This window comes from Emericellopsis atlantica, assembly GCF_019669845.1.
Source record: "Emericellopsis atlantica unplaced genomic scaffold F5Z01scaffold_15, whole genome shotgun sequence".
Taxonomy (NCBI): Eukaryota; Fungi; Ascomycota; class Sordariomycetes; order Hypocreales; family Bionectriaceae; genus Emericellopsis; species Emericellopsis atlantica.
The window spans coordinates 430,084-447,612 of NW_025764717.1; the positions used below are offsets into that span (position 1 = coordinate 430,084).

General features: G+C 54.0%; 4 protein-coding genes across 4 annotated transcripts; 3 read left to right on the forward strand and 1 right to left on the reverse strand.

Moving 5' to 3' along the window:
• The first annotated feature begins 75 nt into the window (after nt 1-75).
• Nucleotides 76-2,679, forward strand: F5Z01DRAFT_131215 (PalH/RIM21-domain-containing protein). Its single transcript, XM_046257573.1, has one exon. The coding sequence runs from the start codon at nt 373-375 to the stop codon at nt 2,599-2,601; it is 2,229 nt and encodes a 742-aa protein (XP_046117766.1). The 5' UTR covers nt 76-372; the 3' UTR covers nt 2,602-2,679.
• A 1,027-nt stretch (nt 2,680-3,706) lies between these two features.
• Nucleotides 3,707-4,990, forward strand: F5Z01DRAFT_622934 (TLC domain-containing protein; the record flags this gene model as incomplete). The annotated part of the gene is made up of 1 exon (XM_046261291.1): nt 3,707-4,990. One exon carries the CDS (start codon nt 3,707-3,709, stop codon nt 4,988-4,990), a length of 1,284 nt encoding a protein of 427 aa, XP_046117767.1.
• A 1,399-nt stretch (nt 4,991-6,389) lies between these two features.
• F5Z01DRAFT_622991 (heavy metal tolerance protein) lies at nt 6,390-9,664 on the reverse strand (the record flags this gene model as incomplete). The annotated part of the gene is made up of 3 exons (XM_046261295.1): nt 6,390-6,807; nt 6,861-9,109; nt 9,212-9,664. 3 exons carry the CDS (start codon nt 9,662-9,664, stop codon nt 6,390-6,392), a joined length of 3,120 nt encoding a protein of 1,039 aa, XP_046117768.1.
• A 3,108-nt stretch (nt 9,665-12,772) lies between these two features.
• F5Z01DRAFT_131460 (uncharacterized protein) lies at nt 12,773-14,070 on the forward strand. The gene is made up of 3 exons (XM_046257574.1): nt 12,773-12,912; nt 13,022-13,155; nt 13,219-14,070. Exons 2-3 carry the CDS (start codon nt 13,067-13,069, stop codon nt 13,829-13,831), a joined length of 702 nt encoding a protein of 233 aa, XP_046117769.1. The 5' UTR covers nt 12,773-12,912; nt 13,022-13,066; the 3' UTR covers nt 13,832-14,070.
• The last annotated feature ends 3,459 nt before the right edge of the window (nt 14,071-17,529 follow it).

The following is a 17,529-nucleotide window of genomic DNA, read 5'->3' on the forward strand; positions in this document are numbered from 1 at the left end:
TAACTCCGTTGCTCACGATTCGCTTTCCACACAATCATCTGGGAAGGGCGATTACAACTTCGCAAGACAAGTCGACTCTGAATATTCATCTCGACTAACCCGACGCTCGTTTATCCAGTCTCTCTTTGACACTCGCTGTTCGCGCGATCCCGCCATCCTGGCCCGACATTCAAACGGGCACTCCGATCGAAATCGCATCTCCCATCGCGCCGCCCCGTCTCACGATCCGACCGTCGATAGTCTACCACCACCCTGCAGAGCTACTCCAACTCAATGGCGTCCTTCCCCTAGGACTGAGTCTCACAACTGGATTGTCGCCTGCGGCGGCGTCTCATCTTCACCTTGCCATCCATCTCTAGGTCGGTCGCGACCATGACGTTGAGCACAGCGTTCGCGGCGCTGCCGACTCTTTGCGCGACGACACTTCTCCCGGCGAACGCGGTACTCGACCTCGGAAACGGCATCGGGCCTTTCACGCTGACGCAAGACGCGTTCTTTCATGGACCATGCCCTACGATCGCCGCGCGGGAACTAAACGACTACGCGGCTTCTCCCACCCTCGATGCTTCCAGTCTCATACCAGCTGACAGCCAGGAGCATCAGTTCTCCGACTTTCGCGACCCCTTCTACATTACACAATTCCCCATATGCTACGCGTTGGCGTCCACCACAATAACGGCCTGGATGCTTGTACTCATACTCTTCGTGAACCAGCGGTCTTTCCTCGACGGCGGCGTTGTGTATCTGGGCCGGCGCGGAGGCTTCACCAACGGCTCGCCGAGCGGCGTCAGCATTGGAGGTCGACCATGGTTACAAAAGGTGGCGGCCCTGACCGTCGCCATATCTCTGACGGTAGCCACGTCAAACACATTTACAGTTGCTGAGCAGCAGTACAGGTGGGGGATCCAGAATGCCGGGCTCATGCAGCGCGAGGTCCTCGGCAGCATTGAGATCAAAGTCATCCGGCTTATATCTGACACGTTCCTGTGGCTGGCTCAGGCGCAAACCTTGATACGGCTCTTCCCGCGACAGCGGGAAAAGGTCATTATCAAATGGACTGCCTTTGCGCTCATCACCTTGGATTTGATTTTCAGCGCATTGAACAGCTTCCAGTATTCCGAAGACGGCGTGTCGCGTCCGAGCACGCCCAATAGCTTTGTCCACCCTGTGCCGGCTCTGAGCTATCTTTTCCAGCTATCACTCGGAATCCTCTACGCGGCGTGGGTCATCTACTACGCCATCACGAAGAAACGGTATGCCTTCTACCATCCGCTAATGAAGAACATCTGCCTCATTGCCATCATTGCCATCACTTCCGTCATTATTCCCGTGGTCTTCTTTATCCTCGACATCTCAAAGCCGGACGTTGCGGGATGGGGTGATTATGTGCGCTGGGTTGGCGCTGCTGCTGCGAGCGTCGTGGTTTGGGAGTGGGTGGAGCGTATCGAGGCTCTTGAGCGCGAGAAGAAGAAGGATGGAATCCTTGGCCGAGAGGTCTTTGACGGAGACGACACACTAGAGGTTATTCCCTTTGACTATCCATGGCGGAGGAAAATGAGGAGAGATCATAGTTCTGATGATGGGGGTGAGAATGGAGCTCCTCCCCCCCTTGGCGATATGGCACGAGATGGCCACGTCAACAACGGTCAGGTCCAACAACGACAACAACCACAGGGTGTCATGGGCAATATCCTGAGACCTCCACTGTGGCCAGCGCGGCCAGCGCCTGCGGCCACACCCGTTAGTCGCACGGAGACACAAAGCGCAGCAAGCACAGTCTATGCGATACGATACCCGCCCATGTCGGAGGCGACGACGCGAACGCCAGACATTATGTTGCAGTCGAGCATGCCTGACTTGTCCCGGCTGGAGAGCTTGCCTGAAAGCTATCACACTGACGAGGATCCGGCGGGCTCGCAGCCTGCGCCAGCTTACGCTCCCTCTAACCCGAACCTGCCGCCGTCAGGGCTACAGACGCTGGACGAGGTCGACGCAAACAGCTCAGCTAGTCAAGCCGCATGGCGAGACCTCACTGCTTCTACAAACCCGCCCGCAAGTCAAGCCCACACGGGCTCGGCTGTGGGGACAGGGCGCAATGTATCATACGCACTACCGCAACGCCACTCTGCCAGGGGCGGTTCCTCAAACAGTCGATGGGCGTTGCGGGCGAGGCTCGAAGAATTTGCGGCGAATCAAGCTGAAAGGATCCGCGAGCGCGTTCGGCCGACAACGGACACAGACAACCTCCCGGTCCGTGTGATTCCTGCACCAGAGCGCAGGGGGACAGCCCTCCGGCAAGTCCTGGAAGAGGAGGGGGTGGGCGACGGGCTGCGTCGCGGCAGCAGCGATTCGAGGGCAACCTCGCTTGAGATGAGTATCCTTGAGCGTGAAAGGGAGCCAGATGCATCCACGCAGCGGGGTGCCGATGGGCTGCCTATCAACAATCCTCCGCTGTGGCCTGGCGTGCAGCCTCGACTCATATACGATGACGATGAGTGTTCATACGACGGAGGCTCGCTCACAGAGGGATCAATCTCAGCCGGCAGGGGACGTCAAACATCAGATGAGGGCACTGTCTCGGGCCCTTCGAGGCGTCAATGATTTGGATTATCGGGTTGCATTCTGCGAGAGGCATCATATGAGCAAGGCGTTGTTGGATTTAATTTTGCGGCCGGCATTCTGGGCTGGAAGCGTGTATTACAAGATACCCGTCCGTCTCATATGGGCATGTCCGCTTGTATATATTGATGAGCCATGTCAATACAATGTACGTGAATAGTATAATTGGGAATTTGAGACTCTGTCACTCCTGGTCGTGTGCGAATTCTTGTCACTCCTGCTCGCGTGCAAACTCTTGGCACCCTGCATGCACATAATGAAACCAACCTCAAGGGTTCCCGCGGGCGCCGTAGGTCACTTATCACATTGAAGGGGCTGGAAACTTGGAAGACAATATCTGCGTGGTGAAATTGCGGGGAGGGTCGTAGATCCAGGGCTTCTAACAACCTCGGCGCGGATCTTGGAGAGCTGGTGTTAGTGTCGCGACGCGCTCCTGTGGCCTCTGGCCTTGGCGCATATTAGGGAAGGAGAGGAGGGGCGAGCGCTCATACGTGCTTGCCGCGAAAAATTGGGCTACGCGGGAAATGAGATTTATGTGATGATGCAAATCCTCCTTGTTGACCGACCTCAATCACTCCCACGTCCCTAGCATCACGCAGGCAACTCACACTCCTTTCACCAGTATAATAAGCCTGCGTCCATTGCAACGACCCAAACAGGTTCTCGGCGACAGATTGATTTCATTCTTACTGCGAACCCTACCCATCTATCCGAATTCCCTGATCGCACGCAACGAGACGAACCGAAACGCGATTCATTTCCAGACAGGCATTCGGCGATCCCGGACCAACTTCGTGCCTGTGACGCATCTTGACAGGATCTTCACAGTCAGCCGATACCACCTTGTACACGGTACCAAGGGCGCTCACGCGTGTGACGGCTTCAGCACCCCCAATTGACACCCGTAGTTGGCGTTCTCGCAGACAGCTCGCGCGCCGCCAATTCCCTTCCCGACTTTGAGCACGCCGAATTCGAGACTTGCTTCCGGGCGCTAGATTGCTAGTACTGGCGCGACTCGAAACTACAAACAAGCGTCCAGATATATCTGCCAGAGCTACAGCGCGCTTGGAGCGAAGCTTGGCCCATCATGTCGGAACCCTTCCCACTTCTCAACACCTCGGCAGACGCCCTACGTAACTTTGAGGAAGTCTCCAACACCACGGCCACCGATGCCGGCACAAACAATGTCCAGAAGCGCCGTCCCAGGAAGAGTAGCGCATTGGGGACCATGGATATCCGTGCCGGCGACACGGGGGCTGCTCTGGCTACCAGCAAGGCGGCCTTCGATGCTGGGGACCACAGCTCCGTATCCGGAGGCTCCAATGGCCCAGGGCTTAAGAAGCGCTCTGTTCGTCGCCGACGAGGCTTTTTTGGTCGTGCGCGCCATATCATGATCAAGCACACATTCGTCCTGCCGGCACTGATCGCCTTGGCCATGCTTGCGGCCTACGCTGTGCGCCCAAACGAGTCGAACCCGATGCACCGCTTCATCTTCCTATCGTACAAGGAGCCTGGTAACCTCGACGCCAACGGCAACGTGCAGTACGGCAAGGGACCCTGGGACATTGCCTTTGTTGCCTTTTACACAGTCGTCTTGTCATTCACCCGCGAGTTCGTCATGCAGGAGATGATCAAGCCCCTTGCCCGTCGTGCCGGTCTCCGTTCCAAGGGCAAGCTTGCCCGCTTCATGGAGCAAGGATACACAGCCTTCTACTTCTTCTTCCTGGGCCCCCTTGGTATGTACGTCATGAGCCGCACGCCCGTCTGGTACTTCAACACCCGTGGCATGTACGAGGACTTTCCCCACCGCCACCATGACGCCTTCACCAAATTTTACTACCTTTTCCAAGCTGCCTACTGGGCCCAGCAGGCCATCGTCCTCGTCCTCGGCATGGAGAAGCCCCGGAAGGACTTCAAGGAACTCATCGCCCACCACATTGTCTCCCTCGCCCTCATCGGCCTGTCGTACCGCTTCCATTTCACCTACATCGGCATCGCCGTGTACACCACCCACGACATCTCCGACTTCTTCCTCGCCACCTCCAAGACCCTCAACTACCTGGACCACCCCATCACGGACAAGTTCTACGCCTTCTTCATCTGCGTATGGATCTACATGCGCCACTATATCAACCTGAAGATCATCTGGTCCCTCTTCACCGAGTTCCGTACCGTCGGTCCATTTGAGCTCAACTGGGAAACGGAGCAGTACAAGTGCTTGCTCAGCCAGGTCATCACCACCTCCCTGCTCACCTCGCTGCAGGCGCTCAACATCTTCTGGCTCTACTACATTCTGCGCATTGCTTACCGCGCGTTGTTTAAGAACGAGCTCAAGGACGACCGCTCCGACGACGAGGAAGAGGAGCCTTAGGAGGATGAACAGGTGATCCTGAACAGCGACAAGCAAATAGGCCACACGGCCGTCAACGGTGCCACGCACTGAAGAATTTGCACGAGGATACGATACAAAGGAGAGGAACGCACGCACGCAAATACACGCATGTTCAAAGCAAGTCACGTACAAATGGGAGAGAGTCCAGAGCATTGCAGGGGCGAAACGGCGCATCAGCACACAACATACGCATACGCATATGCGCATAACCACTCGTTTTTTCTTTCTTTCCAACTATAGACATTCGCTTCGGGAAAGACACAGTCAAGAAGCCAACCGTTGACAAACGTTGGCTTATATACATTACACACTCGCTTCGAGCTGGCCGCGATGGTGAGGGAGTTTCCCCATTCATGGAATTGGGACGACATGCATGGACGGGTACGGTTTGTACGAATGACACGGAACGCGAAAGGAAGGATCACGACTGTTTACAGAATGGGGGGGGTTGGGATTTCCCTTCAATAATGAGACGCGTCAGTGGTCTTGGGAGGATACTAATTGTAATCGAGTTCAGTTCGTACCCCTGAGCTTGCTGCCCTTACTCTGGTCAGAGAGGGCAGCACAGGGGGGCGTCTCGGCGAAGCTGTCTAGTGGTAGCCGGGTCTTATATCGCATCCTACTTCCTATAGGTACCTAATGAAAGTTAAGCTTCTCACGAGTCACCGGATGCCAATCCTTTGTGTTGTCAATCTTGGAATTGGTCTCCTATTGCTGGGGCGCTGTAGTCTTCGCCATCTACCGATTGCCGCGTACCTGGAGGGTGATCGTGGTGGCCACCGTACCAAGGAACACGGCAAGCGTAGCTAATTACCATTCGAACGAAAACAAATCCAAGGCCAATGTCTTTTGCAAATCTCATTCCCCAAGGCACCCCTGACCTAAGTGTCCTGGTGCGCATTTTGTTCGCCGTAATCTGCATGTATACGTTGCCGTTCATGAATCTTCTTCCTCTTCTTCTTCTTTTTTTTACCCCCCTTTCTGGGTCATTCCCCTTCTGGCGATGAAAAAACCATTACGAAAATCGAGTGTAGCGAGAGCGGTGTTTTCGAATAGGATACGGCGGTGAGGATCCTGAAGTGCGATCATAGAGCGATGCGGTGCATCCGCCAACACGCGCATCGCGTCGTCCAAACGAGAGTATTAAGTTGAGTCGTCAAAGAACATGCCTCGTGAAGTTTGCGATCGTAAATAAATAAAAAAAAACAAGAAAGTAGAAAGAATCGACCTGCACAACGCCTGACCATGCTCTCAAGTTCGTGTCCATGCGTGCTACGCATCATCGTATGCTGCGAATGTGAATGCCTGCTTGCTCCAAATGGAATCGGAAAGAAATCAGTATTAGGTGGATGGGATTGCATCGTTCCCTGTCCTGTGTTCAGCCGTGGCTGGAACGGGGCTTCGGATCTTCCTCGTTTCGTGCCTCGGCCGAGTGGGTGGACTCGCAATCCGAACTGGACGTAGATGTGCTCGACTGGGAGGAACCTTCCTCGGTGCCTTCATGGTTGGCGTCGTGGCAGTCATGGTCTTGATACGATCCCGAGTTGTGCCTGTTATGAATCTTGCCGAGATCGACAGAGACCTGATCCAGCCTCGCCTTTTTCACCGCCCGCTGGGCTTTCTTCGTGGCGACACTAGCCTCACGTTCGGCCTTCTCAGCTTGGCTCTGCCTACGCCACATGGACGCATAACGCCCGCCTCTAGAGAGGAGCTCATCGTGGGTACCCTGCTCAACAACTTCTCCGGCGTGCAAGACAATAATTTGATCCGCGTGTGTGATTGTTGACAGTCGGTGTCTGTCACGTGTTAGTCTATCTGAGTCCACGGTAATGTACGGCTGTATACTTACGCGATGATCAAGAGAGTTTTATCTTGCCCAACGCTCCATACGTTCTCTTGGATTTCTTGTTCGGTATGTGAGTCCAAGGCCGACGTGGCCTCGTCCAGCATGATGATCTCGGGGTTCTTGAGAATAGTACGTGCAATGGCAACACGTTGCTTCTCACCCCCGCTCAATCTCATACCGCGTTCACCGACGTTGGATTCGTACCCGTCTGGGAAGGACATGATCTTGTCGTGGATTCTTGCGGCTTGACAGGCTTCCTCAATCTCCTGTCGAGTTGCGTCAGGCTTCGCATATCGGAGATTGTACATGATGGACTCGTTGAACAACGTGGTGTCTTGAGGAACGACCCCAATGTTGCGCCGTACGGAGTCAATCGTGAGGTCTTTGACATTCTGTCCATCGAGTTCAATGGAGCCAGAGTCGCAATCGTAGTAGCGAAACATGTGTCGAAACAGCGTCGATTTGCCGCCTCCGGACTCACCGACAAAGGCTGTGGTCGTTCCAGGCTCGCATTTGAAACTGACATTCTTTAGGGCTGGCTTCCGGTAGTCGTATGCAAAGCACACGTTCTTCCACTCAACGCGACCGGTGAAGTTTTTGAGGGGTTTGGCGTGTGGCGTGTCAACAACTGTTGGTTGGATCTTGAAAAGTTCAAGCAGGCGTTCTCCAGAAATCATGGCCTGCTGCACTGTGCGATAAAACGTGCCGAAGAAGTTGAGCGGACCTTGCAGTTGGGTGAGGTAGGAGACGATCGTGAACCACTGCCCTGGCGTGCGAACACCCATAGCCACCTGCCAGCCACAAACAGTGGCCGCCAGAACTCTTCCGAGGTTATACACGATAGCTTGGCAAATGTTCATCTTGACCATGCCGAACTGAACCTTTGCTTCCGCATCTTGGAACAGCCCAACCTTCTCCCTGTAACGGCGAGCTTCAAACCCTTCGGCGTTGAAATACTTGACCGTCTCGTAACTAGAGATAGAGTCGTTCTTCACCGCTTCCTCCTCGCGATCAGCGTTGGTCATCTCACGCCTCTGATCAGCCCTGGTAGACGCCATTTTGATGGTCATGTACAGATACCAGCAGGTACCTACGGCGTTGATCTCGGCATAGAGCGGGCCGTACTCAAAGTAGAAGACGGAGATGGTCAAGAGAAGGTCGAAAAGCATGGGAAACACCTGGAAGGTGACCTGCTCGAGGAAGTTGTTGATTGATGAGCCCTTGTTGAGTGCGGAGAGAACCTCGCCTGTCCGTTTTGACAAGTGGAAGTCAAGACTCAGTGAGTGGACGTGGTTAAAAGCCGCGGTCGTCAGCCCACGGTAGGAATACTGAGAAACTGGAATCCACAGCATCGAACGCAGAGCGCCTAGAAGCCCAGATTGTCCCTGGAGGGTCCAAAATGCGCCCAGGAGCATCATGTCCGCGAGTGGGAACGAGTCGAGAGTCAAGGGGTTGCCTGCCTTGACGTCCTCAACGGCGAAGACAAGTTTGTCCACGACCCGCCCAATCTGTCGAGGTACAGCGACGTTGACGAGGCGTTGAAGAATGACAAGGATGAAGCAGAGCAAGACGTTGAGTTGCAGCTTCCTAGAGTCCTTGGGCCATAGGTATGGGAAAAAGAGCGTGTAGCCGCGCATATACTCCCACCAGGTTTTGTGCGTTAGCTTTTTCTGACGATAGAAAGCCGCACCGTCGTCGCCATCCTTGACCTGGGCCGTTGGCTTCTTGGCATTGGAAATGGTACGCCCTCGCTTCCGTCGGCCTTGCGCATCATGCGTCTTGACTGTCCCGTTGACAACGTGGTCGCCATTGGTCTCAGCGCCACCATTCGGATGACCATTCTGCGAGTCATATGATCGTTGGTGACCATTCAGTAGGGGAGTTCGTTCGGTCTCCGAAGGGCCGTCCTCGAGCTTCGACTCCGATCGACTACAAGCCTTGTTGATCCAGGCAGTTCCAAAGAAGCCGCATAGGGCCAATAGGAACAGCATACGTATGAAATACAGAACGAGATCGACTTTCGCCCAGTAGTCTAAGCAAGTCTCTCTGCCGCGGGTCCTGGCACCAGGGGCGTATGGCTCACGGTCGGCGTGGCATTCGACGGCAGCTTTGTAGGTCGTAGTAGCGATTGTGATTTCTCCGGCAAGCGCCAGGATCCACACTGTAAGATGCACAACATTGGGCCCCTTGCGCCAGTCGAAGAGCGAGACGAAAATGTAGAGGTGGAAGAACGTGGCACCAAGGAGGTGAACCTGCATAAGAGAGCGTCATTAGCGTTTGCGGCGTGTCACGATGCACGTGCCCGACGACGTGGAGTTCGTCGGAACACTGAGCGCGGGGAGAGTGCAACGTACCACCGACCATTCGCCGCCCCAACTCAGCCCTGATTTGGACCACCGATATGGATCATCGTACTGGAAGGCGTGACGAGCGACCAGCACGTCGCTGGCAACGTAGGCCAGGAATACTCCGGCTGCTAGGACTCGGAAGACGTTCTTTGCCAGTAGCCCGAAATGGGGACCGAGTTTGCGCTCTCCATCATCCTTCTTCCTGGTGCGCGTGACGGGAAGAGGCTTGCCTCCTGGGCCTTTGACGGTGGACTCGACGACATCGTCCGTCTTCTTCGCGTTGTAGACACTGTACCAGGCAGCTAAGCCTACGAACGCGACTAGGAGGATGGCCGAGTATAGATACTGCGTCCGTCGGAGGACTCGATCGGACAGATAGTTTTCGTCAATCGGCGTGATCGTATGGTTCTGGCCATTGGGCGAGCCCAGTGCGGCCTGAGCCGGCCCAGAAGCCACCATGCCGGGCTGCTGTTGGAAGCCGGTGTCAGTATTGGTATGCTCTGTGACACGTGTAGATCGGGTTTGAGGATTGGACAGCTGCGACTGTGGCAGCAGGCTCGGCCGTGATCAGAGTTGACGTTGCCGTTGCCTACAGCCTACTGCTGCACAGACGCCTGGTACAGCTTCCGTGTACGTTGGGTGGGAGTGGTGCACAGAGCGGGTTCGCGGACGATTGAAATTGGGACTGTGGTATACAGGTTCTTGCCACGGGGCTTTGGTGTTCGTGGCTTCGAAGTAGCGAATGACGTACAGGCTGGGTAGGAGCGAGCGTCAAGGTTCCTATCTCCAGGACGGAACCATGATAAATTCGAGTCAATACGCAGGCAGCAAGAAACGAATGATCTCGCGGGTGGTCGGCGGGAAAAAGAGAGGAAGAGATGGCGGGGTGGACAGACGCGGGTCTGAAGAATGGTTGAAGAGAGTTTGACTCTAAAGTGAAGGTGAAGAGAGCAGAAGTGAGGTCGTGAATCACTGTTTGAGATTAGCCTTCTGGTACCGACAAGGTACCGCTACCGTGCATGCAGTGCTTGGAGGGGCAGACAGGGAACCCACCCGCATCTGGAGGTCCGCCGGGTCCTTGTCGAAGCAGGTCACGATGGAGTCTGCAGGTCGGTTGGGTGCTTGCCTGTGATGGATGTCCGGCGAGAGTGGTGTGGTGCGGTACGGATGCAGGACATGAGGTGCGTGTGGGCACCAAAATGACACACGACGTATCCATAAAGCCACATGGACCTCACACTCAGCAGTCAACTCGTGCCTACGTATCGATATTTCCAGTCTATCATACGGCAATCAAGCAGGAATCCACACATTCACGACAGTAAGGCTCACTGGCACAACGCGTACCTACTCACCCGCCCAACATGAACCCAAGGGAGTATTGTTTGCCAGACAGGCACGGCAGGTGCATACCGCACTGGACTGAGATGGTGCTTCTCACTGCCGGATTGGACCTCCACCCGACGCGACCAGATCGGGCGTACCTGCCTTTCAAAAGCATACATAGGTACTTGTAGTTGTAGTCCTCTCGCCTCATTCTCATCAGGAGACTTGAATACGAATTGGAAGACATATTAGGCGGGAAATGCAATATTATTACAGCTAGGTACAAACGGAATCTGGACCCCGGGACTCCAGGCCCAACTGACCACTGACCAGGCACCGTGACCATGCGCAAACCTTCGCCTACCATACTACGTACTAGAGAAGCTAAATCAAGCCAGCTTTCCAACAGTTCGGTTCCTGGGGCCTAGGGATCTAATTATACATTTGCACTTATCACCGACAGTGTTGCTTAGATTCTTTCTCTCGAATCTAGCAATTGGGTGAGCAAAGAGTCATTCGGCTATATTACTTCACCCTCAATCAGCTGCAGAGAAGCCCTTCATCATCTACCCCGGCTAAGCGTTCGATCGATGTCGAGTCGAGTCCGACTCGGGTCGCAGTCGAGTCGGGATGTGGTCGGTCCACACAATGACAGGGGTTTGTCGACTTTAGCTGCTGTTGTTGCTGTCGTTAGGTAGCCTGGACCCGGTCCCGGGCTGTTCAAAGCGGGTCCTACAGCTCCTGTGGTGCACTCTCCCCCAGACTAAAATATCCCCTATTATCACAGCATCGCCAGAGTTGGCTTCAACACATGCATACGTACAGCTGCACCACTCAAAAGGGTGAAAAGGGGTGATTCCAGCAGGCAGATCTCGATGGCGGTATGAAATTGCCAGCTCGCCATGACCTCCTCAAAGGAACTGACATAACGCCACAGCTGAGTGCACCGGCGCAGTGTGAAGTTTGCGTCTTCCAGACTCCATCGATGCGTCTGCACGGCCACCAATCACGGGTCTCAATCAGCCACTTGCCTTGTAGCGAGAGGCGGCAGTGCTGCTGCGTCCTCGGCCGATGGGCTGGGCTAGCCGCCGCCGATTGCACCTTACCGTTTTCGCGGCCTGTGGGTGCGATGGTGAGATGGTGCTGGTATTGATTAATTGTTCATTACAGTACCAGTATTCCATCCAGGCTTTTAATAATAAGACAGCTGACTTGCACAGTGGCGACATGGCGTCAAAATAGACTGACTGTTCAGTTGAGCCAGTGCCTGGTCGTCGTTGTACTGTACCTGCCTGAATGAGGTAACAGTCGTGTGACGTACTTCTCCGTACCATCAAAGACATGGAGACGGAAGATTTGTTTTGCTTCCGCGCGGTGCAGACCCAACAATGCAATCACCTGATGAAGGCCTCCACGTCTATCCACGGCATATCCGACCTTGACAGAGCCCAGAACGCATGATGTTCGTGTAATACGCAATGGGACTGATGAGTCAACCCCTCCAGAGACACGCACTGCCACTGTTAGGTGGGGCAGCCGTCGAGTCTTCCTCAGCGTTGACGCGTCTGTCCTTCCTCGAGCCCAACACTCGTGAGACAAAGAATCTCACATTCATGCCTCGTGGCGTCTTGTGGCGTCTCTGAGACAGCCTTGCTTCGGCTACCGATGGATCCAAGACGGCGACAGTCGGCGATAGCAGTGGCCACGCGCCCAACATCCAGTCGTAGCGTCTTGCGCCTTGTGACTGGCATCGATGACGGTGGATACGCTGAGCCTTGGTCACTGTTGTGTGTGAGCGCACGCGGTCTTATGGATTGCTGGGTTGATGGAAGCCCAACGATCCGTCGCCTGTCTTCTGTATCACATGAAATCTCCGACCATGGCTAATACGTCCAAAGGTTCGCCGTCTACACGAGTAGGTTAGCCATCGGCCCGAGCTCAGGAGCATGAGCCCAACAAACATCAAGCCACTCGCTGCCCTTGACTCGATGAAGCAGACATCCTGCTGTTCAACAATCAACGGGAGACCCACGGCAAGGTTGCCCATCAGAGACATGGAGTGAATGCTTTGTGGAACACTACCTCACCGGTTGCTTACAGGTGCTGCACGTCGCCTCTGGAAGTGATATCAAGAATGACTGCATACTTTCCCAATTGGAACAGATGATTGGCAACAAGGATGGGTGCCTATGACTTGCTGCTATCTGCAAGCCAGGCTTAAGATGCTGCTGCCGCATTCCCTTGCATCATGCATGTCAACTTGAGTCTCACTACATTCCCACTGGGTAGAGATTCAAGCCCATCTTGTCGAATCACCCTCAACGGCGCAGATGCCCGAGATTTACTGCTTCTCTCCATGCCTGCGCATTGCCCGTTGCATGGTGAGTCGTACTCTTTACGCCCATTGTTATGCCGGTGTGTTGCAGCGCAACGCTTGTCGGAAGAAGACGAGCTGCTGATATGTGCTAACAAGTCACTCTCGAGTGGAAGCCGCCGCCCATATGCCAGCCCTGATAAAGACGTACCCAGTTAGCGATGCTGGCATGCGCAATCATCTCGCAGCACATGTGGCGTACGGATAGTCGGCCAGGTTGTGTCGTTGGGCAGAAAGAAGTGTTGGGCAAGTAAGCCACAGGCGTCGTGGAACACCTACATCTACGCTGTCTGGGTGTCATCGCTGACAGTAGTTTTCGGAAGCTTTGCTATCTGCACGGCCCTAATATATTTCGGCTCTCTTTCGGACTCCAGCACAAACTATTGCAAGCGGTCGTTGCAGATATTGAAGCCCTTGCTTTTGGCGGATGCATACGTGGCATATTCAAAGATTGTCGCGGCGAAGACGTAAAGAGTGTCACTGGCCCAGCGTCATTCAAGTGTCACACTACAACCGTCTCGCAATATTTACGTACAAGGGCAGGACGCCCAAAGGCCGGTCACGACATACAGAACCTGGAGCTACTACATGACAAGAAGCTTTTGGAAGATCTGCATATCACAGGCTGCATCACACTGAGTGGAGGTTCTCCAAACCCACTACCCCAGATAGCTGCTGGCCGTGCTCCTGGGAGTTGCTATGATCGGAAGGCTATACGATTTCATGTAACACATGGTTCTGTACGTATAGCATGTCCCGGCATGGTGCATCGGATCTCGACTCCCACAACAGCCGTGGAATCTCGGCATGACTGTTTGGGGCGGGCGGTGTCTGGCTTCGGGCCTCTGAGCTTCTATTTTTACCTATCCTGGCCTGCGTTGGGTCACTTGGATAATCACAAGCTACCCCTGCGTCTGAACCTTTGAATTCGGCCGAGGGGCATGTCGATCGACGCTCCGTCAGCAAGGGGTGCACGACTTTGGTGCCAGCACGTACGTACGTACGTATTCTTCGGTGAATTCCCTCCAACGTTGTTGTCGGCCATGCGCTGCCTACATTGAGTCACGCATGACCAACCTTGATTCTGCTGGTTGACTCGGCAGGGTTGGCGGCGCCCCGGATGGAATGCAACTAGACTCTGAAATTTCGTGCCGTGCCGTGCCGCCCAAGCAATTCTTACTTTTTTATCCAACTCTAGGGTCTTTGCAGATAGAGAAACGCCACAACTGGAAACTATGCGAGGCAGCGCACATGGCACATTGGCCACATCACTTCGCAAGACTCCAAAGCGCACGGTGAAAGCCATCATGAGAACTGAGACATAGCGCAATTCGCGATTAGAGTTGCTTGGCCGTTTGAAGGATTGTGATGTGACTCGATAAGGTGAAGGACTAAGTACGTACATGTATCGCGCCATGCTTCTGGGGGGCCCGTTTGTTGATAGGAAGCTGGGGAACCTGGAAAGCCAATGCCAATCCCCTGACCCCAGTAACGGACGGCTAGCCGCCCAGGACTCCTTCCAGGTCCCGCCGTGGTTGTGCCTGATAATTGATTACTAGATCAATAAATTACCTATCTTGGGACTTCTTCTGCTGGAGCCTGCGGAGGTGGGTTACGGTCGACGGACAACAACAATCAGTCTGAGCATGATCACATGCAATCAAGCCTGTTCGACATGGAGGCTTGTTATTCGCTCCGTAAGGTCGAGTCCGCGACACTAATTAGGTCCTTGATTCCTTTGTGATCCTGGCTACCGGATCATAGGTGGCCGGCATATGCGCCTTGCCACTGACTGGGTGGAAGCTCAGCATGCTATCCGCGGTCACCGCCATTCCTACATGTAGGCGACCGGTGAGCCTGCAGGCAGTGTCACAATGTTATTCCCTGACTCGCTGGTGAGCACCTTGTCGCCTACATGTGCGCTGACGGCTATCAAATGGGACCTTTTCGATCGCATTACAGAGCTGGTATCATTGGATCGCGTCCACTCACCGGGTTTCGGCCGTTGGATTCGATCACCAACGCACGCTGGATTTCATTTCCCTTTTCTGTCTTATTGATAACAATGCAAGCGACATGGATACATGCCCTGGTAGCTGTCAGACTGGGCTCCGAGACCTGGGATGGCTGCGGCAATACCCACGGGCCACGCTATACCACCTCATGCTTCCCCATGCCACTGATCACTGATGCAGTGATGCTGTAGCAGCACCCTTTGTTGAACTATTTGCTTGTGATCTGGACGAAGCACTCGCTCAAGTAGAATGTCTTTGCGAGACGTCAACGCTTCAAAATATTCACCATTGCCCAGGTGACGCTTGGAAATGGGCGGACTGGTGTTTCCTCTTCTCTCATGGAATAAGCCGCCATGACATGGCGTTCAACGCTATTCCATCTCTACTAGTCAGTCCCAGAACAATCAAGGAATACCCCGGGAACATGCCATTGATTCGGCCAATGGGTTGGTTGACCAGAGGTATTAGTCTTGAAAGACAGGTTCTTCACAGGTACAAAGAAGACACTTCGTGGTGGAACCTGTCCTCATCAACCATATCAGACGATGACACGTAGCGATAGCTATTGCGGAACGGGCACCCGGACAAATTCGTCTCTTGCATCCTGTTTGCCTCACCGCGGACCGGTGCAGCTTTCGATATGGCGACCCATCCAACCGTTGACTCTGTCTAGGTATGCGACGTCCGCCACCAGATCACACCGTGTCCAATGCACCAACCAAGAGGCATGATATGCGAGGGTAACCTGACGCTGCCTGATGTTATAGAATTGGTCAGGCTCGAATGCCACGGATGGGACAGGAGAATGACAGTGAAATCTCGCGCGCAATGGATGACTGACTGGTCACCGAGCTGTCTGCATACCGTCGGACGTGACCTTGGAACGGTCTGCCATCCCTCGACCGAAGCATCGCGCGCATGCAATTATTACCCACAAGTGCACGACCACGCGCTCCAGTCTCTTTCGCGAATACTTGTACGTAGACGGTAGAGGGGGGCGGTCAGATCCCTCGTGCATCGCGGGGCACCAAGATAGGGCCAAGGTTCATGCTAGCCAAGACCGATGAGACATGGATTGGGTAAGGTGAGCTGGAGCCACCGTCTTGCTTTTGCTTGTAAGTTTCGATGTTCTTCTTCTTCTTCTTCTTGCTGTGTTTCATCGATCCAGCCACAGCCTTCGAATAGCTGCTCACCGCCCTCAGGCAACAGCCATGGGACGCGGTGGCTTGTCTGTTCCCTGCTCTTCCTGACGATGCAGTGAGACTTACTTCTGCGCGCTTGGACTGGTGGATTAGCTAGGTTTCCTAAAGGCGACCAACTTTCCGAAGGGCCCGCGGCTGGCACGACTCATGTGATGCGCGTAGCTTGAGCACGACATTGGTTCGGTCACATCGGTGTTTGTCGGTGAGGGATCTGAGTCTGGGAAGCGGACGGGCGGGTTGGAGAAGCGCATCCATCGCCCCACGTCTATTGTGGATTTATTGTGCTTGTAACTCACGTCCTTGACCAAGGGCAGTCGTCGACGGAGGGACACCCTCCCATAGTTGTATCCACGGCACGGGCCGTGGCCCGGAAGGATGATTGAATAGTTGTAACTATTCGTACACTAGTGCAGGCAGCGAAGTTTAGTATACCCGACTGTAGGACCGCTATCACCAGGCAAAAGGCAACTCAGCGATCTGATTTTGAATAATCTTAGGTGCTCAGTTGACACCTGCAATGATTAGCAGGAATTGGAATTCGCGCAAGCCTTTTACATTCACCGAGTTCGGAAGGGTGAGGTGTGGACTATGGAGGCATTTGTTGGGTGTACAGGGTAGGTGATTACTATCTATTAAATCAAGCCGCCAGTCATGAAACTTGAAGCAATGCCTTGTTGTCTCCCTGATTCAATCACGTCCTTGAAAAACAGTCCCTGTGTGAAACGCAAACTCTTACTTCGAGTAAAATATCAGACTTTTCTCTATGATTGGCTGTTGATCTTCACACGGCGAAGCAGAACGGCCGTGCAAGGAAAAAGGGGCTTGCAAGCAACATCCCAGAGTCTGAGATGACCAGGTACGAGACTGGGAATAAGAGCAGTCTGAAAGTGTTCAAGATTCCGATTGCTAGCCTTGCTTTTCAGCCTGCGCATTGATCGATTATGCTTGGTGATCACATGCACTGACGCGAACAGGACCAACCCCACGGACCGATTGTTGAGTGTTGACATCCAAAGAGACCACGAGAAGCGGGAAAACCCACAACAGCTACCAAATGTTGCTTGATGCTTTGCGCTCAGCGAGATAGTTGCAAGGGGTGAGATGGACATGCCGACCGGTGCCATTGCAATTGATACGTTCGAAGCCTGCAATGACGAATGCCCAATGTCGAAGCACGGCGTTCGTGTGCCACTCGACTGTGCCTCATCGGGACAGGACGTGGATATGAACAATCTTGCAGGAGATCGAGCACATCGTGTGAGAGTTCTTATTTCGGATATCGACGATTTGCCATTTTTACACTGGTGCACGCCGACACATAACAAGCATGCGTACTGATGTAGGCACGCCGCTATCACAGCTTGTCATTGTTCACATAATAGCGACATTGTTGAAAGCCTTCCAAAT